Source organism: Nesoenas mayeri (genome assembly GCF_963082525.1).
Source record: "Nesoenas mayeri genome assembly, chromosome: 2".
Taxonomy (NCBI): Eukaryota; Metazoa; Chordata; class Aves; order Columbiformes; family Columbidae; genus Nesoenas; species Nesoenas mayeri.
Window position 1 is genome coordinate 125,318,698 of NC_137543.1, and position 25,502 is coordinate 125,344,199.

General features: G+C 35.2%; 1 protein-coding gene across 1 annotated transcript in view; it reads right to left on the reverse strand.

Moving 5' to 3' along the window:
- The window catches only part of KCNH8 (potassium voltage-gated channel subfamily H member 8), a gene marked incomplete at both ends in the record, with an annotated part of 188,164 nt that overhangs the window by 31,907 nt on the left and 130,755 nt on the right, over nucleotides 1-25,502 (reverse strand). Inside the window, 4 exons of the mRNA XM_080339990.1 lie at nucleotides 1,519-1,733; nucleotides 5,306-5,555; nucleotides 7,520-7,719; nucleotides 12,221-12,418. Of these exons, the coding sequence (XP_080196116.1) occupies nucleotides 1,519-1,733; nucleotides 5,306-5,555; nucleotides 7,520-7,719; nucleotides 12,221-12,418 (863 nt within the window). The remainder of the gene's footprint in view (nucleotides 1-1,518; nucleotides 1,734-5,305; nucleotides 5,556-7,519; nucleotides 7,720-12,220; nucleotides 12,419-25,502) is intronic.

Genomic DNA, 25,502 nt, shown 5'->3' on the forward strand with positions numbered 1-25,502 from the left:
CTTTTCAGATTAAGCATTCCTCTCCAAGGAAAATGTGTTGGTTATACAAACTAACCTTCAAATTCTCAGAACAGCTGTGTACTCTCTCAGCTGCTATCTTCAGCAGCAGGAAGTTTGGGGACATTTCAAAAGACAAACAAATGAGATTTCCTGATTATTTTCCTCTCTACAAGTTTGCATTCATATATTTACACCTTTCTACAGCCACTGTTTACAGAGCATTGCTGTGGAAACACTGGTGCCAAAGTATACCTAATAAGAAATTTATGTGGAAAAATCAGCCTATCTATGGCATTCATTGGGTGTTTAAGCTGAGAAGGGATTTTGGCCTACTGTTCTTGCATGCATTGAAGCTGTTCAGTCAGCCCAGAGGTCCCTCAGGCAGGTGACAATCCCCATGGGTGACTACTGCAGGGCAGAACTCGCCATGACCTTCTGCACAGGAACACGTGAGTGGGCATGAGCAGAGAAGCCACAGTACTAGAATGGCATGCATGTAGGACACGCATTAACACTTTTCTTCGTAAACCAGCCAAACAACAGGCCACTCTATATAATAGAGAGTGCCTGCCTACACTATATAGAGGATAACAGCCACACAGTGTGTGGAGTTTTTAAACTCTGAAGGTCTTTGTAGTGTGTGCCCAAACAAATAACCTTTTTTTGTCCTTTATGCTGCCTTAGAATTAAATGCGTCCCCTGCCTTGCTAATATCCTTTTCACTAGTTATGCGCTTTCAATATTATTTCTCTCTGTGTGTAAGGAGAAGCACAATAAAAAGACAAATACCTGAATGGTTAACTACCCAAATGAAAGTTTGGCTGTCACTATCTTTGTTCAATCATATGGTTAAGTCAGAAAAATAGAGCTGTCAGAAAAGCTTTTCATTATTAAAATCTAAATATATATTTTTGTTACAAAATATCAATGCAAGTGCTTTGATGAGTCTATACTGATGTCTTGCAGCAGTGTTTTATCTGGAATTTTTGTTGTTGTTGTTGTTTTTTTTTTCCACATTAAATTGCTCATTTAAATAGAAAACACAGTTTAGTTGCAGTGTGATGAGAAACAACTGTTTCTCGTTTTGAATGTGTGTGAAAATCTTCTTAACTACAAAGTAATAATCAGTGATCTATGAAATAAATGTTCATTAGGCTGGCGCATGAGCCACTAAAAAGGCATAGTTAAATACCTTTATTTGGACACATGTTTTACTTAACTATGAATTATTTTTAAACATAACCAAAAATAACAAAATATTAAATAAAAATGTTCTTCCATAGATGATGTTTTCTATGGAAAATGAGAAACTGAGAACATGTTCAATACTTATGATTTGATCAATTGATAAACAATTCATGTAGGTAATGACTGAATTATCAAACAAATGGAATGAGTGGTCCTTTTAACACAATCTGTGTATTATTTCTTTACTATGGCAAAAATATGAGAACTGGTTAAAGTATCAGTAAAATCTTAGAGGCAGCAATAACTGCAGAGACCTTTAAAGATACTTACATCACTTTCATGGCCTTCTCTTAGATTGTATGTGAGATCATGCTGTATGTCTTCAACAAACTTGTGAGCATACTCTGGGTAAAGGTCGAGCACTTCGAAGAGACCTTTGAGGATAATGCATTGGAGGTCACAGTATGTGAGAGCTTTAACATCTGCATTTGTTTTAATTACTTGATCCCTAATAGATAGGTTTGCTCCAATTAAATCTCCTTTACCTAAAAGAAAATATGAAAATGATAATCTTAAAAGTATGAATTCTTTACCTTTTTTTCTGAATCCTGAATGTATTCAACATAATTACTAGATCTTAAATCCCAGTGTCACCACTGCGTTGTTTAATTAATAACATTCTAAAGGATCTTTGAATAAAAGCTGCCTTTAAAAATTTATTTATTTATTTATTTATTTATTTTTAGGTTCAATCTTATATGCAGTTTGCTAGAGGTACAAAGACTGATTTCCAGATAGGTAACTACCTGATTTAAGGGAGCAATCAAGTAGATATGTATGACATTATGATCTACACTAGTAATGAATAGCAGGCATGATTTTATTTTTCAAAAAATTGAACATTAAGATAGCATTTTAGCAAACACATGATTAAGCATAGATTGTCCATTCAAATTATTGATGTCTTTAACAGCCTAATGTGACAAGTGTAGAGAAAACAGAGATAAATTCATTTTCTGAGTACACAATATGATGAGATGTACTGGGAACAAGTTGTAACAACAATAAAAATAAGTGATTAGAGATCAGGAAATGAAAGTCAGCATGAGGCTGGGTCAAACACTGGGACAGGCTGCTCAGAGAAGCTGTGGATTCACTGTGACAACATTCTTCAGAATGTGTGTGGACATGGCCCTGAGGAAGCTAGGCGTTCCTGCTCCAGCAGGGGGATTGGACTAGATGATCTTTTGAGGTCCCTTCCAATCCCAAACATACTGTGATACTGTGTGTAAATTGGCCCTGCTTTAAGCACCCTTAGGTTGGGTGGCTTCCAGAGGTCCCTTCCAATCTTATATTATTCTATGATTAATCGGTAATAAGTGAAGACTACAAAACCTGAAAATCCACCCAGCATGTGATTCCAGCTGGGTATTACACAAGAAATAGTGAACTTGAAGGGTAAGGTTAAACTAAACAGCAAACCATTCCTGAAGCTACTTAGATAAGATAATTTTATACTTTAAATACTACTCGTGATTTTTTCTATCTACATGAAGTTTGAACAACTTCCTCAAAAGAGCTTGCCATAAACCCAGCACAGGGAGGGATTTTATTTTATGTTAGAAATATGCATACACTCATGCTACTCTGGTGTTTCTTAAAAATTGCGGTTGGTATAAATGAGAACTAGTATTAGTTTTAGGGAAAGATAAATCCAATAGATGACCATCACACTTATTATTTCTTGTCAACTGATGTGATATTTATGTAATCTAATATGATGTAAAGCTAAGCAAGAATTTACTTTTACTTTTTACCGTAAGTATCAACAAGTCTTTAGACAGTGTTGGGCAATGTTAATCTATTGCTGGCTGTGTAACTACAGACGAGAGAAAAAATATTTCGTATATGCCGAAAATGATCTTTAAACATCTTAACTAGAAACTTTTTTGGCGTATAAACTGTATTAACACCAGTAATGCATAAATACTTTGGAAAATATATTAGAGTGCTATCTCATTGTAGTTACAATGTTTAATGAAATGATGTCAGCCTGAAAAACACTACAATTGATCTGATAATGCTAAAATATGTTTATTTTCAAATGAAAATGAGGTAGCAAAAGCTGTAACTAATAAGCTGCGTTTGATGTAGAATTAATGCAGGAGTGAAGTGATCGTACCTTAAATATAAACATCTTTAATATAAACAGAATCATGTAAGTTAGTAGCTCTTTTTCATTGGAGGAGAAACTTTAGAAATGTTTATGCAGATGCTTCTGTTTGTTAATATATCTGGGACATGCAGGCAAAGATATAAATTGCTTGTCTTTATGGATATCTTTTAAATTACTTATGGCTAATATTTTTAAACAAATCTGTGTACTCAAACAGTACATAACTGTTCTATTAAAACATATTTTCCTATAAAAGATATCCTAACCATCATTATTAGATATCAAGTAATAGTCTCAAGAGATAACAAACAGCTGTATTTAATTGGAGCATTTAATTGTATTGTTTCTGTATTGCTTGTTAGTGAGAATGGTTTAGTAAACAAAACTAATCTGCTAGAATTAGAATCATGACAGAATTATAAAATAGTGGACTGGACGCTGTAAGTAACCCAGCATTGTCAGGAAAAAACTGCTTACTTTACATCAGTAACATGTTTTCTCATAGGGACCTACAGATTTGATGCATTTACCTTCTGCTGGTGTTACTTAGGTTTAAATGATGGAGCTCCCATTCACTGTAATGAAGCATTATTTCATCATATTATGTTTATGTTTTTGCATTACAATTTCATTAACTTCTCTCAGAAATCCACTAATCTCTTTCTGACTTTTTTTCATTGTCACCATTACACAATGATGTTTTCATTAACATTTTCAGAAGTGTCTGAAAATGGAATCATGAATGAAATCATAGATCCAATGAGGGCAGCTTTCGACCTTTTGATATGCGTAAGCTTATGTTTTTTTCTAAGACATTTTATATCTTTGATCTGTCTGATCCAATAAAATGGAGGCATTTGAAAACTTCGTTGGTACAAATGAGTGACAGAGGGATGTGGACTGTAATGGAATTAAAGAGTTATGAAAAAACTAGGATGTGTATCACATTTATATTCTAAAAATGGACCAATCAAATGCATGCTAGTGAAATAAAGGAAATTCAATTAAAGAAGATCAGAAGCTTGCATTATCAACAGTCTAGTGCAATCCCACAAAACAGGAAGGAAAACAAAAAAGGGAATGTTATTTCAAACTCTGCTTTGCAAGAATATTAAGAGTTATCAGAAAGAAGAAGGCACTTGAATCTAAAGAGATATTAAAATAATAAGAAATTAGTTATTTACATTTAGGGTAAAATTTTATATTTTACTTTCTCAAAGTACTTTTAAAGCATTAACTATTCATCCTTTAGCTGAAGATAAAGGGAAAATCTTTGCTAGGAATTGGATTGAGGCCAATCACTGAAATTTACAGATAGAGATGCTTAAGTTAAAGTAGTCATCTAGCAAACAACAATTAAACAAGATTTATTAGAACAGAACTTTTGGCCTTTCTCTGTTTTTATATACTCAGATGACTTCTGGCAGCATCTATTAGCTTGAAGAAGTAACTCTTTGGGAAGCAGAGCCAATGATGCCTGGTTTTAATCATACAGATGTCCTGCAAGGGCTGTTCATATGCATGCAAAGAACGAGAGCAGTCTTGCACCACCTTGCCACTAATTTTCCTGAAAGATTTAGGAACTAATAACCAATGTCCCTTGAGGTATCAATACTATCATCAAGCTCAGTTGAAAGCAATAATTTGTATCAAAAGCTAGCAAGTACCTCCCTACATGCAAAGCAGAGAGAATAAGAAAATCAGGATACAAGTGAAATATTGCACCGTTAACACTCTAGCAAGTGAAAGCTCTTTAGGGCAAAAAATACTGAAGTTTAAACTAAAAAGTAGGAATGTCCATTTGTGTAAACAGCAGATTAAAACTGGAAAAAATTCTTTCTTATCAGCCTACTAGGGCACACTAAGTCATCAGTTAGTATTGAAGGTCCTCCTACACTGGAGGAGGATTCTTTCTCTTTGAAGCTATGATTATGAACATACCAAGAATTGCCAGCACCGTGCTGTCCTTCAGGACTTCCATGGAACCTGAGCACACAAAGTAGATCGCTTGCAGGGCATCTCCCTGCCGGAGGAGGTATTCCCCAGGAGCACAGAAGGAGGTTTTGATATGCAGAGACAGAGACCTGAGGCAACCACGGCTGGCACACTCAAAAAGGGAGAGCTGCAAAATCTCCTTGTTCAAGTGCATGGTGATGTCTGAACGTAGCTCATCCGGGAAGTCTTTTAAAAGCTGTCCAAAAATGAGAAAAAGGGGCCAATAAGAGAAAAAGTGTAAAACAACCTGTTTCATCTTTTGCAGAAGTTATCTGATTTAGTAGTGCTGCACGTATTCTGATTTTACTGATAAAGATTTCCCTTTGATTTTTCTTATTCCCTTGATACGATATGTACTATGATTTAAAAAAATGTTTACACTGACATACACTGAAATTTCAGAAAAACAAAAAAGAATAAAAATATGTCTTTATAAAAAGAACAAGTTTTGACAACACTGTGTGTAGATATTCCCCCTAGTGCACAATTTAATCTTGTCTAAGTTCTTAGCTGTTAGAACACTGTATACAGTGGCATATACACTGAACCCAGGGGAAAACTAAATTAGTTTAGACTTTTTTTTTTAATTCTTCGCTGGTAGGGTATATTGCTGCTTCTATGGTAAAACTGCTGGAAGACAAATAATTCGAAAAGCCTCTAGACTTTTGTTTGTTTTATTTTTTAAAGATGCACTTGGACACTGAAGGAGAGGAGGGAAAGGACTGCAGGCAAGGTGCATGTTCAGGGGAAGAACCTATGAAAACTGAAAGACTATAAGGTCATCCTGTTTTGACTCAGTCTTAATTTTAGGCAAATTCCCATTGTAGCCTGGCAAACACTTAATGACATCTATGTATGTTTCACAGAAGATCTGCTGCAGGATGACAAAATTGAGACGAACATCTTTCTGCTCAGAGATAGTCTTCTGAGAATAATATATAACTGCTCAAATAATCTAAAATTTCAGGTGGAGATTAAAAAAAAATAAAATATTTAAGTGGTTTCAAGTATCTGTCCTACTGATGAAAAATACACTGCCTGCCTATGGGCAGAGCTCTGAACCATGCAAGCTGCAAGCCTATAAGCTTCGTTTTCTCTGTAGTCTGAGGAGATCTGGCATCTGAGAAATGCTATCAGCCAACATGTGCCCAGGTGGGCTTAGACAAGGCAGTTTGTGGATGGGAGACAAATCATGAAATATTATTGACAATGTCTCCGGAGGCTGCCCTTATAATACAGCAGCCACTCATTTTCAGTGGGACTAAAGATAGAGAAGCTGAAGGTGATCCTTAACCAAATCCAGGAAAGGCTTGACATAAGGGTTTTTTATACCTTTGTAAATCTTATTAGTTTCCTTCGTTGCTAGGATGCTGTTGAAAATCCCATTCTTTGTGCTGTGCACACCGCAAAAAGAATTTATCACAAAAAGAATGTTCTCAAAGCCAAATCTTTCTGCTTATTTTCACATTATCTTTAGAGATCACTGAGTTTTATAATGACATATATAACAAGAACTCTGAAATGAGTGGTTCATTCAAAGAGCACTCCAGCAGAGAGAAGACATTATTCCTCCTGGAACATAGTAACACGTAACCTGGACAAGTCATTTAAAACAAGCAAGCAAAGACATGTCCAGAAATCTCTCTTTTGATTTCACTTTCATGTTACATTTTGCAAGATTTAAAAAGATAGGTAAATGAATAACATAAAAATTAAGCTCAAACTACTTGTTTACAGTATTGCAAAGAATAAAAGAAAATTGAGGGAGGAAAGGGCTCTAGAGAAGTGCCTCCTTTAAAAAATACCAGAAAAAAAAAAAAAAAAAAGATTAAATATTTTGTTTGGTGAAAGGCAAAAATGGAGTGTTTCTGCTGGTATCATCCAAAAGATTTCTAAAGAATGCCTCTTCAGCATTTCAGAATTATGGAGAATTTTGAATTTGTGATATATGTTACGATGTTCTAAATCAGATTTTTCAGTAGTATACCCTCTTCCTGGGACAACCCAGCTTTATTTTTAAAGATGCTCTTTTTTTAATATGTAATTTTACGCAAAACACAGCATCACAAATGGAAAATTACTGCCCTGCCCGTCCCACTTCCCACGACCCTAGGTCCATAGTCAAAACCATCAAACGTACAACCTCCTTCATTTGGTTACCTCATTGGAATCAATTCCATTATTGACGGACCACGTGGTTTGGAAATATTCAAGCATCCTTTGCTTTAGCTGCTGTGGCAGGTGATGGACCCGTATAAAGTCCTTTAGATCCTTCGTTCTTGTGTGATAAAGGGACCATCTGGAGTACATCCTCTGAATTATGGCAGTCACATTGCCAAACACCAAGGCATGCATCAAAGCTAGGGGGGACAGAAAGTATGTGCAATGTGGAGTGACTTGTTGATCATTAAAATTTAACACAGAAAATGAAAGGATCTTCACAGAAAACCAGTTTCCTGCTTGATAGTTATAGTAAAGATTTTAGATACAAGATTCCATGAGTAATATACAGTGGTATTCATATAATTAGTCAATTCTGATTTCTGTGTCACCAGCAGGCACCATCATGGGAAAGGACAGAATCGCGTTTGATGGTATCTAGTTGGGGCGCCAAGCAAAAGAATCCCCAAGCCAAGTTAATTTTATAGTCTAAGAAAAAAGGAAATGAATGAATGCTGGTAGGCAGGCATGTTCAGGAAACAGAGGCTAATAATGAGTATGAAAAGTAGACTCAAGTAATCACCTAGTGACTACATAGAATATAATAGATTTCATATAAATAGAAACTATTACTAAGAGGGACCATGCATAGTGGAATAAGTTTGCAAATGACATCTAGAGATGCATCATATTCTGGGGAATAAGATGTTAAAAAAAATGACAGAAAAAATCCCAACATTGTAAAGCAGAAATTCAGGTAAAAAACAAACAAACAAACATTCAAACTGACAATCTGATTTCTTATGTTGTTTCAGAAGGTCAAATATGGTGTGAAATTGTTTATCAGAAAGTTCTGACATCCTGGAGTTTGTCTTCAATTAGAGACTGGCTTGGGAATAAAAAAAAACAGAAGCAAAATTGAAGAAATGCTTACAGATACAGGTTGTCTGGGATTGTCTGTGCAGAAATGTGCTTGCTGATTATCAGTGGGAAAAATCACTGCAAGATTGTCTGTCATGCAGTATTGATCTGAGTACATAATATACACATTTACAAACCGTTTATTGAAAAAACTATTAAAAAGCTGGATTATTACTCTTAAGGGATATCTATCTCTACAGTGCTTGAAGGGAGGCATACGGACTTCTCCAAGTGGCAAAGGAATTGGTTTATAAACAAGAAAAACAAGATGTTGACCTTGTATGGCAATTTACAGAAGTCCAGTGTGAGTGAGGAGAGAAAAAGCGGAACAGTAGGAGGAAAGGATGCATTGTCATGCTTAATAAAGCTTTTACATGATAGAAAAAGAAAATTCTTTAGTTTGGAGTGTTGAAAATTTTTGTAGGTTGAGTAGAACACAAAAGAGCTGATAACAATATCTATGTCTTCATTGTGAAGGGAGTGCAGAAAAACAGATAAAGCACTAGTGTGAGGTAGTTTTACAATAAAATATGCATTCTTTTTCAGGTGATCTAATGATATAATTAAGTCAATACAAGTCCATTATTAAAAGAAGATGAAGGAGAAGTAGTGCAAAAAAAAAAAAGGATCAAATATGAATATTAGAAAGAAAAATAATTGGAAATTTATTTCTAAGAATAATCCTCTGGATCAACTGGATGTTGTTCCTGATGATGTGGTGAACTGCTAAGTCACTAATGTCAGAAGCTTGGGAAACAAAATATGAGGGACTGGAGTAATTCTAGATACAGGATACTAAAAACGAAATATGACAGCTAGGGGTGAAACAATTCTGCTAGATGTAGCTAAACAGGCTAAAGAGATCGTATAGCTTTTTTTAAAGATGTGATTATCAGTTTAAAAAGGGGTGAGGGATAAAGCATTAGGTCGTATATAGATACATGTGATATAAGTCTCCCAAGGTTAGGGGATGAACAGTGTGGAGATCTCCATGATGTTATTATAGTCACAAATATAATCAAGAATTTTATAGTTACGGAAGAATGTGTCTTTGCCTATCTACATTGGAAGACATCTGTTACTGATGATGACAAGCTATTCCCAGTTGTGAGAGGCATTAGCTTTCTTTATCAAATAATCACATACCCACCCTGCTTTCTGTAAGAAATCTATTAATCCATTCTCTAAAACCAAGTAAAAGTCAAAAAATCCCAAACTTCTAGGAGCTGTATTTTCATAAAGTGGTCTTGATTTTAACAGATAGTCCAAATTACATTATTTTTCCTTAGGAAAGAGAGGAACACTTCTGATCCCAGAAAGAACTTGAGCTACTAGAAGGGCATCCAGTCTCATAAATACAAAACTGCACATTCTCTGCACAAAGAACACGGTGAATACAAGACACACGTTGTATGGTCATTTGCAGGACTGACTAATATTTTACAGAAGCTAGGTATCTTAGGAATTGTGGTTAAATTTTAATAAATAACTTCTCTTTAAGAAGAAATACTATCTAGAATAAGATGGTTCATCTTCACAATATTACTTTTCTTAAATTATAGTTCCAAATTCATGCAAAACAAAAATTAATACTAAAAGGTAGGTAAAAATCAAACAAGTTATTTACTTGTTAAATTAAGAGTTGATTTTTTTTTTCTGGCTTCAACTTTCTTTAGGGTTGCAGTGATTTCATTCTTTCAATTTGTATTGGCACACATTAAAGAGGTACAGCCAAATTACCGATAAACTAAATCATGCCATCCATTACACCTGGAATTTCATAAACTAAAACTGTAAAAAAATTACATATTTTTTTTCTCAAAACACCACTTTCCACTAGGGAATTTTAAAATTAAATATCAGCTGAAACTATACATCAAAACATGTTTTAATAAATGAAAACATATTATGCCCTGAACTATGCAGACTAGTATTTTATTCCTAGTAGAATTTTCTGAGATGTGTTCACCAGTCTGCGCTTTATGATCCTAATTCCTCCAAGTTTCCTTGCTCTGGCTATTTTTTTTTAAATAGCATCTAAAATACAATTCCTCAAGAAAATATCTGCAAACCAGCCTGCTCTCCTTTCTTACCTGCTTTATCTTGTTTACTGGACCCTCTCAGACGTAAAGTCATTCTTCTACCTACTTGCCTATGAGTAAGTCTGCCTTTCAGTTTTCCATTCCCTCTTCCTACACTCAGTCAACTAGTTCTTCACAACTTATTCAGTGCACAAGCATATTAGTTTTACCGCTCAATAAGATAAGAATTGAAAAAGAAATTTCTATAACTGAACTGAATAAAAGTATAGGATACTTTTACATTCTACTCTATTAAGTTTGTGAAAGCTTGGCCATATCAAAGTGAATTAAATATTCATCATCACCTTACACAGGGTATCTCTTGATTTTTTGATAGAAATGAAAAATCCTTCCTTCATTCAAACACATTTTATGTAGTGAAACCCACAAAGCACAGAGGCCACACTGTATTTTAAAACTATAATTTTATGCTACCACCAAAAGCAATCCATAAAGCTGCTTGTGTTTTTGTGATATTGTCAAAATCAAAATGATAACGTTCTTGGATCAGATGATTCATTATATTATTGCCACTTATTTTCAGGACAGGGAAAAATGACAATAATTCATTGAGAAATTTCTGTATCACTTGATGCTGCAAATATATGGTTTACAGGTCATTCATCATGTTGCCTGGCTTTTGAGTGTCAAGTTACCAATTTATTTTTGCCCAGGAAAAATTATGCTGCAAAACTGACAGCCAGTGCCTTACTGACTAGCCCTGGAGAAATACCTACTAGTATTTAGAGAAAAATTACACAAGCATAACAAAAGATGAGGGGGGCAGCTCTCTAGCAGTGGTTTGCTTTTACCCCTCATACCCACTGTGGCATCTTTGAGTTGTGTGATGTACACACTATGAAATAGTACAGGTGTTTTTTGGGGGAGGAAGATGAAGATAAAGAGAGAGCTGCAGGTACTTTCCCCAGTAGCTTTGGCTTACCAAGCTCTGCACGTGCCATCAGCTCACGGGTTGTGCCCAGGTGCCTCAACAGAAAGAAGGTGACCAAAATTGAGTACATAGTTTTCCCCAACAGTACGAGTAGGTAATTAATGTAAATAAAAATAATACTAAGAGCTCCAAATATGACAAAAGCATTGCATTTTGATTCAGATCTGAAGCAGTGGTGTGTTAAAATTTACTCAGTTTTAATTAAACTGCTTTTTGTTTATGACAGAGTCAGCTATGGCTCAGCAAATAGACCTCCTGGTTCTGTCCTGTCTCCATTGCCTTCTCGCTGGGCTGGTCCTTCATATGTGGATATGCACCAGCTCACGGCCCGATACACTGGTGGGCTGCCCACCTGCCCTCCCCATCATCCCCAAGGATGCTGTGGGGACCGAACTGGAGCTGAACACCCATTACTTGGCTGACTGGAAAAGTGCCTGGCATGTAATCAAAATGCTCCCCTGGCACACGGTGGGCCTACAACCACTGACAATAATGTGAGTTTGCATTTTATTCTGTGAGGACTGTCTTTTGTCACCATAAGTGATCAAAAGGTTTGAAATATGCCCCTTTAAGAGAGTCTATCTAATGTAAAACCAACCCAACAGAGCCTTTTTTTTTTTTTCCGTTTTAAATTAAACTTGCAGTTGTGCTTTTTGTTTTAAAGAAACTTACCAAAACTTCAGCTTTTATTTTACTTGTTCCTACCCCCCAATTACATTTTACATGATTTTTAGCATTTGTACCAACCTCCAATCAGCATTGTGCAAATGGAGAAGATCTTTTCAGCATCGGTGTTGGCTGAAACATTTCCAAATCCAACACTGGTGAGGCTGCTGAGGGTGAAATACAGGGCAGCTATATAGGCACTTCTGATTGATGGGCCTCCTAGTGTATTATTCTCATAGTAAGGAGACTCAATACGTTTTCCTAACTCATGAAGCCAACCTGAAAAACAAAGCATGAAAAGAACTATTAAGAAATACTGGCACCATGAAAACTATACATTCTGTAAAGCAAAACAATGCTATATATATATATATATATATATATATACATACATATATATTTAGAAGACACTGCATTCATCACATGATTATAAAAATAAAAGTAACGTTAAACTGCAGGAAATTTTACAGCACTTAAATTATTGTGTCTCGAGTATTAATTTTTATGCATGATTATTTATGATAAAACTGTATTTCTGTATGGAAATCAAGTGGTTTTGAATTGCATATTACAGGTCTAACTAGATAATTCACAAAATCCATTAAGGCACTGAAAAGAAAAAAATAATCATCACCTAATAACACTGTAACACTGCAGCAAGAATGCAACATTGATTTGATTATTTTGATTAATTAATGCTTGGAAAGCTTTTTGAGATTCTAAGACTAAATTGTTATAATAATAATTACATATTTAGAGCTTTCTACATGTTGTTTTTTTTTTTTTTTACAGTAGAAAAGACTCAAACAACTAAACATCACTTACAAAGCAGAATTAATTTTCAAAAGATGCTTCACTAAGTATTTTCTAAATTGTTCATTAAATCTTTCATTTTGCTAAATGAGTCTATGTGTGCTAAAGAAAGTAGAATTAGCTACTGCCTCATAGATATTTAAAAAGCAACAAAAGAAAAAACAAAAACACAACAAAAAAAAACCCTCAAAGCAACATATCAGGGAAAAGTATGCAGTTCCTGTTTTGGAAAAGGAAAACGAACAACCTGAATGAATTGCATAAGCACAATGCTTCACAAAAATCATTATGGGAATGAAGAAGATGGTCAATTTGTGTGCCGAGTTTTGCCCATTAAGTAGTTTGCTTGGGAATTTTTCTTGGATGCTCAGTGAGAACTGCCAAAGCAAAATGTTATTGACAGACAGTTTTATTTTAAAATGGGTTGGGGGGTCCCCTGTTGAAAACAGAGACCTGACAGTCTGAATCACCTCCTGAATCACCTTCTCTGCACTTCAGCCAGCATCCATTTCTTCATTTTGGATGAACCCAAGTATGAACGGGGGGAAAACCTTTTGTATAGAATTTCTGCAAAAGTTGGGGGCAGATTTAAAGTATCTGTCCCATCACTTCCAGCTAATTTGGGGAAAAAGTCTGTAAGAATTTATCACCTACAACAGACTTGTTGAGCCATGGCTGCCACCCTCCTAAGCTCCGTACTCTCTTGCATGCTCTCCTCCAGAGAAAGCTAAGCCAGAAGGGCTGGGTCACAACAACATAAAGTGCAGCCATGACCCTGCCAACCCACTCTATGCAGGCCAGTGTAATTAATCAAAAGCATAAACAAAAGCACTCTGCACTGTCATAAGCTGGCAGTACTGACTGTGATTGTTTACCTCGCCAACAGACAAGAAAGTATATGAAAATCTCCTTGATTTTGCCTTGATGCAAATTATTAATAACATAAGGCTATTTTAAACTAACTGGACCAATATCAGTATCCCAGTCCTCTTTCTGTGCACTACTGTTTCCTCTGCCTGGCAGAGAGGAGACAGAGTTAAAAAAGGTCTATCTAAACCTAAACTAAAGAAATACAATCATACAGTTCAAAATAAGGTTTTGAAAGTATTCTATTTATATGAAAAACTGCAAAACTGAAACAAACTAAATAACTTGTTTTAAATAACTGTAGCTGATGTCCCAATACTGAAATGATGTCTTTTAGGAGAAAATCTCTTTCCTGGAAGTGTTCTAAAAGACATTGATTCTTGGCCTCTGTATTCCCATCTTTCTGCCTTTTGTTAACTAAATGAATTTCACATTCATTGTTCCTGGTTGTCATATTGCATCTGATTGCAAGTTTCTGCATCTCAGTTTCAGCTATCAGACAGGCAAAAAATAGAAGAGTTTACCTATTGTAATTTTACATGAAACATTACAGACTTCCCTTTCAGACTAGCACATTTTCAGTGCTATCCAGAAAAGGTGGATGACTTCATTCTTAAATTGATAGATATGTGTAAAATGGTTGCTACTTTACACTTTAGTTTTGAGGTTACAAGGCAAAACACACAGCCTTACTGAAACATCATTGTTCCTAAAGGGTGCACTACTGCTAGTAAAGGTAAGGTACAAAAATGAATGCCTACATTGCATCAAACAGTAGAAGTCCCTGTAATATGTATAATATAATTCTACTGCCAAAGTACCAAATAAAATATTAGCATTTTACAGGTGCTAATAAGAACTTCTGGCCAGGACACCTGTATCTGAGATGAGTTGAGCACTCTGTGGCAGAAAAATGATCTTAATCATTAATATGAATGTGCTATCACTGAGCTACAACAGCAGCAGTTATCAATTATTAGCAATTGTTAATAATTGTTAAAAAAAATGCCTACTGCATAAAGAAAAGCTGTTAGGTAACTTTAGAGATGGACCGCAGGATTTGGAACAAAAAACGTATATTTGAAAGTGAAAAACCAATAAATATATTCCTCTGATTTGCAGATAAGGACGTTTACATCTTATAATTTCTATTTTAGCTGTTAGAGATAATCCTAATAAGGACGTTTGAAGAAATTACATAGGATGTGGTTTCAGTCAAAGTATATAAAATGCTGTGAGATCTTTCAGATCAACTATACTTCTCAGATTTTTCTTGATGGCACTACATTTTTTCCATTTGGGGATAGAGAAAAGATACTGTTGGCTCTAAATACTTCCATTAGCCAATGGAAATAGTTGTGAGATAGCATGATTGATTCATGTCTCTTATTTTTTGTTTCTTGTAGGTAACAGCTCCCAGCAGATTCTCTAGCAAACTTGAGTAATTAGTTCCTGCCCTCAGTGAATAAGAAAAAAATAAATATACCTTGTAGTCAGAGGAAGCTTCCTAGAACGTAGCCTTATGAACGCTGTCTGGTTCTGAATTAGCATTACCTAAATATAGCTCTGTGACTTTGAAAACATTTTTAAGCAGTGATTAGCATAATTAAGAGGAAGATTTTTTCAAAGGAAAGAAGAGTACTTAAGTAATCAAGTCCCTTTGGAAAAGTCAGTAGGAATTGGATATCTAGCTCCATTAGGCTACTTTGAAAATCGCTTGAAGAATCTGTATTTACCTGTATCTGGGAAGTGCCCAATTGCAAACATAAACAAGCATATAAGAATCCATAGATGACAGACTTCATAAATGGATGTTAAAACACATTATCTCATTCACTGGACATGCAGAAACTCAGTCTTCCCTCAGTGTGGTGCTTACACCGCACTGAACATGTATATCACTCCCTATAATTTGCAGATTCATTCTATGCTACGACTTAGATTTTTCTTATATGCCAGATATTTAACATATCAGAATCCTGTCTGGTACTTCAATAACTTAGAAAATAGTTGCATTAATTACCTACAGCGTTTATTCTATAAAACAGACAAACATTTTTTCCAGTTAAAAAGTAGACCAAAACTCTCTGGTTTATTCTGAGCTACTGTGTCAGGAAGTACAAAGAGGTGTGTATGACGAGTACCTCTTAGAGCATTCCTGAATGACTGAAAGGAGAAACAGTTCCCAAGTAGACCAGTGGTGATGATGTTAGAAGAGAAAACATGAGACAAAGATCTACCTTCTCTCAGGTATGGTTCCACATCAAATTCAGGGACTTTAAGTATTCCTAGGGGAAACGTGAAGGTAGAAAAGCCTATCTGCTCCCACATCATCCCTTTTTGTGTTTAAACAGTACTTGAACTTCATTTAGAGCCATACTTGGCTCTTTTGGGCTAGTGGGGGAAGAGAGTAATCAGTGTTATCCTGATATTAGGGAAAGAAAATATGTACTGAGTAAAGCTGTTGTAAACTAACACTGCCAAGTATGGGTTATCTCTAAGGGCTATGTTTCAGGCTGAGTTTTGTTTTTCTGATTCAATTGAAAACCTCTGGAACTCTAAATGAAAGTACAAAAGATGGCAATGGCTTTATTAGATTCCATGTCTTCTTTATACTTCTCCAAAACCTAGTGCTGTACCTTATGAAACAACAGGTAATACAAAACCATCCAAAACCAAACAAAACCTAGGAAGGCTGGAAAATGAAAGTCAAAATGTATAACCAAACACTGATTATTATTTTATCATTATTACCAATAATAATAATAATAACAATAATAATAATAATAATCCTAGAAGAACTTAGCTGAAAGAAAAATCACTAAAAGGAACTGGTCTTGTTTTTAACAAAACCAGGACAAATAGTGATAATAATGATGCCCTGAACTGGAGCACATACAGTTTTCTGATATAAATAGCTTATAACTTTTAACACAGAACTCTTTTTATTTTATGCCTTCTACTGTGTATTGCAGTGAACGGTTTAGGCTCATTAAGGAAAAGATAAAAACTATACAAGAGAAATTAAATCCTTTGTCACTGAAATGCATTTTTAAATGAAGATCACCATGTGCCCTGAGAGCTATGTTGGCTCCCACTGCATCAGTCCCTGGTCACTGCTGATAGCTCCTCATTTCAGATCTAGAGTCAGGCAGGAGCTATAGCTTTGCATGGGGTATCACACCACTCTTTCATTACACACACGTTTGAGTCTGCAAATTATCATCTTGTATTTCCATTTTAAAACTGTTGCAAAGATCACACTCATCTCAAGCCAAGATTTAGCTTGTATCTCTCTCTACTCTGTTTCCTTGAAATATTGAACTCCAAAAAATAAATCTTAGGGTGAAACAGCAGCTAAGATAGAACAAGTAAGAACAAGTAAGCATTTTTTTTTCTTTTTTTTTTTCTTTTTTTTCTTTTTTTTTTGTTTTTCTGTGAAAGCACTCATGATTACACTCTGTGAGATAGATTTTACATGTCCAAATCAATTTCATCAACTGCCCATGTTGCTTCTCCATAATGCATCATAGCTAAAGAGCATTTGAGGAGGGGAGACCAGAGCTAATGTTTTATTTGAGATGTTATCATCCTTTTCTATAACAGTATAATTGAATGTATTCTACCTTATCAAACCCTAATTACCATTCATTAGACATTAAAACATTAGCTTTGCTTTTAAGATTTCTTCAAAATAATTTTGCACAGTTACTCCCTAGTTGTTTCTGACTAATATAGTTCATTCAAAATTTAGAGTTGGATAAGAAGACTAAATAATTTTGCATTTTCTAGTATGCATGACTCTGCATTATTGAATAATCATTGTCTCTGTTCTCATGGTGATTATTTATTTAAGGTATTCAAGAGCTTCTGAAGATCCTCAAAGCTGCTTTAATCCCTGTCTAGCCAAACTGTTTTTTCATCTGCAGTTTTTTCCTACTAAAACATTTGCATTTTTTCCCCAGACTATTGATATACTAAATGCCTCCATTCCTACTACTTAATCTTGTGGAACGTTGCTGTTACCCTCTCATTTTTACAAAACTTGATCATTTGTATACAGGTTTGATTGATGATGAAATTTTGCCTGTAATGTCAGGAGAAGCTCTCAGGTACCAGAGCAGATGGTTTAAGGATTAAAGATCCCCAGAGATGACAGGAACAATCATACTTTCAACCACTGCTTCTGGAGGATTGTAAATGTGGCAGACATTATTGCACGAGGTCACAAACAAAACATGAACCAGGCTTTTCTTCCACACAGATTAGAAAAAAGTATGTACTAAAACCGGAAAAACTCACAATCCTGGAAGTATCATCCAGCTGCAGGTTCTAGGAGTCTGAAAATGCAGCTCCATCATGTGTGCTCAAATAGCGTAATTACGTAACAGTAAAATACAGGATATGAGTCAATACTCTTTTCAAAATGAAGACAATAAATAAATGCTACATGTGTAAGAGGAAATCTGAAGTGCATCTATATGGCATATCAGCAGTTACAGGCTACAGAGGAACAGGCCTGGCCTAGAGGCTATATTTGAAGAAAAGTATTAGCTGGCATTCAAAATAAGTAAAAGTTAAGCGGTAGTGCATGAAATTTAGACTAGAAACACTTCAATATTAGTACAATAGACATAAGCATAATGGTTGCATGACAATGAGGAAATGCTGGCATTGATCTACTCCCCTTGGTCTTTATTTTGCTAGCATACTTGCATGCAAACAGTAGAGATCTAAAATGAGAAAGAAAAAAAAATGATAAGGACATTAATATTTTTCTCAAGCACTGAAACTCTGCCTATAAATATTAAAGTCATTCCCAAAATAATTTATTCTAAAAATGTGTGGAATGACATGTTACATGGGTATGCATGAGACTCATAGTGTGACAGAACTAAAGGAACATCTTCACATGCATGAAAAGAAATAGACTTAACTAGGACTATATGAAGTACAGTTTTATCTCAACTGCCTGTGGCTGGAGCCATTATGGTAGGGGCACACAAAACCACTCAAGGCTGCCCTCTGTGACCTCAGGACTGGAGCCCATGCACATTACAGACACTAAAAACCACCAAAAATTCCTTTAATATGTAATCAAAGAGGAAAAAAAATGACTCTTTTTTTAACCAGTACTCTACGTCTCTTTCTATTAAGTAGATAAAATGTTTACTGGGGAGAGTACCAATTTTATAGGAAGTTTTATTTCTTCATATCTGAAATGTTAATATTTTTAAAGTCTAATACATTAATGAAAATAGAGCCTTAATTTATGTAAGTACTATATATATAATTTACACCTGTGAAATAATGAACACCAGAATTTGGGGGAGTCGCAAATGATGACAATGATAAGAAATGTTATATTTGAATATTAAAAGAAAAAATATTAGAGAGTTTCAAAACTCTTTGTTTCCTTCTCAAAAACAAAGCTTAATGAACTCACATCTTCTCTCCAAAATTATAGATGATGATTCATGAGCAACAAATTTTAGGATCTGCTCAAACTAAGTAGGAGATGGGCATGAACCAAAATCCAAGATACAAACACGCTGAGATATAGACTATATCTTTGCATCTAGTTCATTTCTTTATTATAGAAAAAAATAAAGAAAAAAACATCAGGATTTGAACCTATGTCCGATGAAATTGCAATGCTCTGTTGAACTTTGGGAATTCTATCACTGATTTTCAAGCATCTATAACATCATCCAGAGAAAGTCTGAACTTGGATATAGTGTAGTCAGAAAAGAAAAACAAAGATAAAAATTACAGGTCAGTGTACGCCTTGCTTGTATGGAGCTTGCATACTCAAGATCCATTAATTTCTGTAGTCAAAGGGATGTAAGTGAACTGATTATTTTCATATCTGGTTCCTTTTCAATGCTTGCCTTAAATGATGGAGTACGCTTTGCAGATACATTACCTGTTGTTCTTCTTAGGCACTGGTCTAGAGGAAATGATAACTTTTAACTATCTAGAGACAGAATGAGACAGATGTTTTGAAGACTTTTAAAACCTGTGGAGTTTTCCAATCTAAATGCATACTCCCTTTGATTAGAGCATTTTTAGATACAAAGCTTAATGTTTGTCAGGTCTACCAAAACATGATCGAATTTGAAAAGTCACATCCTTCATAATTCTTTTGTAAGGCTGACTAATACTCTTAGTAAATAAATTGGCTGTTGTATTTCTATTTGAATATATACTTAGAAACTATCACAAAAATAATTACATTTTGTGGAGCCTTAACTCATGTAACTCGACAAAGTCATAACAAGATATTGACCCATTCTGCTCACTGTAAACGAAGTTTTCACGGTGCAATAAATATTCAATGAATTTAGTAGTCTCAGGAAGAAGAGGTGCTGAATCAAGGGATTAAAAAAGAAAGAAAATCTAAGATCTAATTGTAGTGTTGTTGACAACAACAAAAACACAGCTGAGCCCATAAAGTGCTGAAAATCTGACAATTAAGCACTAATTATCTGACAAAACAATTCCCAATTACAAGTATCACTGCTTAGAATAAAAGAGTAAAATTTCTATATTCTCATGGTAAAATTCGTGTCCTCTTGGATGTACTGATGAAATTCCTTTGCAGGGAGCATTTAATTTCTTTTCATGAGCAAGGTGTGGTTTGTTAAAAAATTTATATTTTCAGTTTGTAAGGTCACCAGTGCAAGAAGAGATACTTTTTATCCCATAGGAAACTTGTAATCCACCCCAGTGAAGGTACTATAGATGCCAAGACTTTGGTTGATCACTCCTTGTCATGTTCACGGCTTGTAAGTGGTAGAGCAATAGGTTCAATATTAAATACTTGTAATGTTAACATTTTCTTAGAAAACAATGTTGGAATTATATATTTAAAATATATTTAGTCACCAGTAAGAACAGGGTGGAGTTCTGCACCTCTTCCACCTAATGCAAAATGCTACATCAACAGTCCCCAAAGCACAGCATATTTGAATAACCAACAGCTGCATATGTTTCAAGCCCCAGTTTGTAGCCAGAACCTATGTTCATGCATTAAACATTATCATTTCTAGATGAAGTCCTATTCTCTTTTGTCCGCAAAGTACTTTAAATTTTTCTTCCAGTGAGTGTAAAAGTCACTAAGGACCAGCCCAGACACAGTTCCACAGTCAGAACCCCAAATATTTCTTAAGATGGTATTTAGTTCACGTAAATTAGCTACTTACATTTCTCTTTCCCCATGTGGCAAAAAACTCCCTTTCCAGAGAAGTGATTTCATGTCTGCAGCTACTGTGTATTCTGGAGAGGAAGGAAAGGGAGGGGTAGGGGCAAGATATGTCCTTTTGAGTGGAGCTCCAAGACAGTCTCCAAAAAAGCTAGCTGGTGTTCTGCATGACTGTAGAGGTCATTACTGGAGGACTTTTCCTCCAGGACCATCTGTCACGTGGAATGGGAACTGAATGTCTGAATTGTCCTGTTTGATGGGCCAGCCATGCAGGATAACTGGGCAGGATTTGAGTGATTTGTCCCTCTCATCCCACTGCTGTGTAACTACCTTGCTGTCACATGAGGCTGCAGATTCCAACTCTGAGACACACAACTGCTATTCCATAAATGTCTAAACAAATCAGACCGCTGCATACCTCTTTTGTTTATGTTGGTGAGGAAGCCTCCAATATGCCTTCACAACAGTCTCATAGTTTAACACAATAAAGATTTTCCTTACAGTAGAAGATACGTTTATTCCAAGATAGACATCTGGCTATATCACATACAAGAGCTATATATAAGAATTTTAGGAACACATTCCTTTTGATATTTTATGATAATTCTCTAAACATCTATACATACTCTTGCATAGAAGCTCCAGTATACATGATAAATGCACCTGCATACCTGCAAAACTAGGTCATAAATTCCTTCAGTCTCATTTATCAAGGAGTAGATAAATTTAGAAAAGACATGTACTGGAAACTCTCCTTATTTGTGTCAAGCATGTACAGCTCTTATCAACAGTAATTTCTCAGATGGCTATATTTGGAAATGTGGGAGATTTAAATCCTTCCTGCTTTTGCAAGTCAAAAGTATTTTTTTCTTTTCCCCACTAATGGAAAGGACAAGATGAGGATATTTGCAATATTAACCTTCCATGGCTATGGCAGTCAATATATACAAAGCGCTCTATATAGCTAATGATTTGAATTAAAATTTTCTTTTTACTAGAAATAGTTTATACACAGCTCTAATGTCATGAATGTATTTGTAGTGAAGAAAAATACCTTCTCTCTCTTTTTTTTTTAATTTCCCCTCCCCTTGAAAAAAAAAATAATCCAACAACAACAACAAAATCCAATTTTTTTTCTTTATGGTTCTTAAACTAAAATAAATAAATAAATTACTAAGATAAATACATAAACTTTTTTTTTTTTCCAATGTCACATATTATTAATTTATTTTTTAGGTTACAGGCGAAGTATACAAGTCTAAACCTATAGATAATTTAAGAAATAAAATTGCAAGCATATCATTAGAAGCATATAAACCACTTGCAAATAATCTCTTTTAAGGAGGTGTTCACACTGTCACTTCACAAAGAGTCTCAGCATTTAACATTACTGCTCCCTAACAAAACGGGCTTGTACTGTCCTTTTCCAGGCTATCAAATGCCTTGCAGCTAAGCTTGGAATTAGAAACATTAGTGCTTCTAGTCCATTCAGTGCAAAGAGCATGTCTGTCTATGCCCTCTTTGCTTCTCTCTGCTCCATCAGTCTGTACCCATCTGTTAGAGTTTTTCTTATCTTATATTTAGAGTGTAATACCCTTTTTGGCAAGAGCAGCCCTTTTATCCTGTGTTAATTCAGCAATGAAGACAACAGAGTCTTGACGCATAACTACGATCCCAGGTGCTGTTGCAATAACATTAATGGTAATGACTTTTCTTTTTTATGCTGTCAGCTAAAGCGTTAGAAATCTGCACTGCAGTTTGAGGTGTTTGAGTCCAAATTATGGCAAAAAAGGTTTGAGCTACTACAGGTGATACATTCCTTTCTTTTTTTAAGAAATGAGTACCCTTTTCCATAGATCAATATATATTATATTAAAATAAAAACTTTATTATCAAAATAAGCAAAACCCCCCACAAACCAGAACCTTGAAGAATGTCAGTTATAAGGTTGCTAGTAACATTTTTGGTCTGCATTACCTAACTCCTGTGATAGTTGCTAAAATAATCTCACCTCTGCCTGACATTCTCACCTGGTCAGGTCTCACCATCAGAAAAACTCAGGCTAAATTCTTTCACTGCTTACATGGCAATTTCTCTGGCCTATCAGTGAGTATATTAACAGTCCTGACCCAGAATCAGCAAACAGATTTTCCTCGGGGCAATGATAGTGGTGATCAATACCTTAAAATGTCTGTAAAAGAAAGTATTTATTTGCAAGAGGAAGATATAAATGACTATATTTTTTATAAAAGTATTTAAAAATTCTATATTTATTTTCATACTGTCTAACTGCCAGCAATCTGTAAGAGTGGAGCTATTTACTTCTGGGCTCCCCTGAAAGAGTCGTCTTTGTTTCTCATAGCTGAGTAATGAAATAGGTGGACCTTGATGGTGAATACCTTCCCCTTTCCTGCCATCTCTCCCACCCCAGCAATCATGACAATTTTCAGCATCTTCTATCCATTCAATAGCAGCCTCCCACTTGGTAAAACGGGGGCAGATGCCTCAGCACAGAAGCTATTTCCTTTAGTGGGTCTGGTTATAAATGATTTCATTTCATTTCATTTTATTGCAGAATTGCAAGAAAACCACGTTAGTTTTCATCTGACTAGCTTGTGTAATCACACAGGGTATGGAGTTCAGTTGGGTCAGTACAGACTGCTGCAGTCTACATGACATCTACTTCTCCTTGTCTTCTATACTAATAACATCCATGCTAGTTAGATAACAGCTAAATATGCTAACCCTTACTGCAATGTTCTCCTTGCTTAATCCATAGATTTCATAATATCATCTAATTAGTTTCCTACACATTCTCATCTAAGGAGCCACTGTGCTGCTTTCTGGATCAGGATGATGTCCAAGTCAGGTAGCCTTATGAAGGCTTGATGCAAAAAAGGAATAAAAAGTAAAAAAGAAACCCAGTGTCTAGTTTGGAAAGCACACTACATGCTTAAAGTCACAGCAGCTCTGAAATAAAATGTCTGTGTCTGAAGACCTGACAGGTCTTTTTGAAGTGTATGACATAAGGAAATTCTAGGCATTAGAATTTTTATCCATAGGTATCTTAGATCTGACAATGGAAAATGGTTTAGAATAATTAGGTATAATTATTTTCACAGAATCTGATTTGTGTAAAACTTACAGACTGTAGAGTGCCATGACATACTCTCACAACTCCATATTAGTTTCTTTTGCTGAAAGTAGTTACTAGATAACTTTGAACACTGTTGCCTGGAAGTATGAAAGAGTCATGAATATTTTCCAGTGTATGTGGAAATGGAAGAAAGTCTGGAAAGAAATGAGTATTGAATAATTTATTCATTTTTGTATGGAAATGATTTTCCATTCTGGTAGCAAGAAAACCCATCTTTTATCAAGTACCTGCTCTGTTAAAGGGCAGGAAAAAAGGATAAATAAATAGAAAATACACAAAGGACATTTCTAGATTAAAAAAGTAAACCATGCTTGTGCTATAGAAAAAAAATAAAAGCAATTTTAGTCTTTATGGAATGTCCATGGAATGCAATATGGCATTCTAATACCCTAGTATCTTTACCTATGTGATGGGTCTGAAAGAGGCAGCTGCTGAAAAGACTTCAAAATACATAGCAACCTTTTGCGGGTTTAAACTGGATTGAGACATTGTAATTTGAATAGCCAAGCTGTGAGCTTTGGAATCAAAAGTAGATGCATCTGGGAAATCCTAACAAAACATCCTATTACACCAAAGTGTAATAGACACTAACATTTTAGCAAACTGGTACAAAGCTCTCCAAGGAGGGTAGTGTAATGGTAGAACAAGTAACCCAAAGAGATGGCAGCCCCTCTAGACTTGCTATTTTTCAGGACTTGCAGGGAGCAAGCTGTGTCTTACTCAATTTAGTGCTGGTGATAGTCCTGCCTCAGCTGGCTTGCTGGACTAAATAATCCCCACAGATTACCTCCAGTCAACATTTCTACAATTCAAAATACAATAGTCAAGGGTTAAAGACACTGATGTAATTTCTAATTGACTGAGCAAGGTTTTTATGAACAATATTTTCAACTTTCAAAAGATTATGCTCTACAGTATTTCCATTACAGAAGCCATGTGAAAAGATCATGGTATTATTTTACCTCTTGGGATTATTCCCTCTTATGGGGGCTACACTGAGCAGATTTTTCCCCCTATGTGTAGCACTGAGAACTTCTATTACAGCTGTAGAAATTGGTCCAGCTTTTCCACTGAGATAAAAACTGCTTTGTGGAATTAATTAATGATGTGTAGATAATCTGCGGTTAGACACCGCAGGACACTTTCAACTTTGTCAAATCTCAGGGGCTTTACCCACACACCAGATTTTTATTTTTCACTTAAAATTGTCTAAAAAATGTTGTACTAGGTGCAAAATCTTGGAAATATATTAATAACTACATAAAAACTTCACAGTCTCTTTAATAAGGTAATTTCATCCCTTTTTTTTTTTTTTTTTTTTT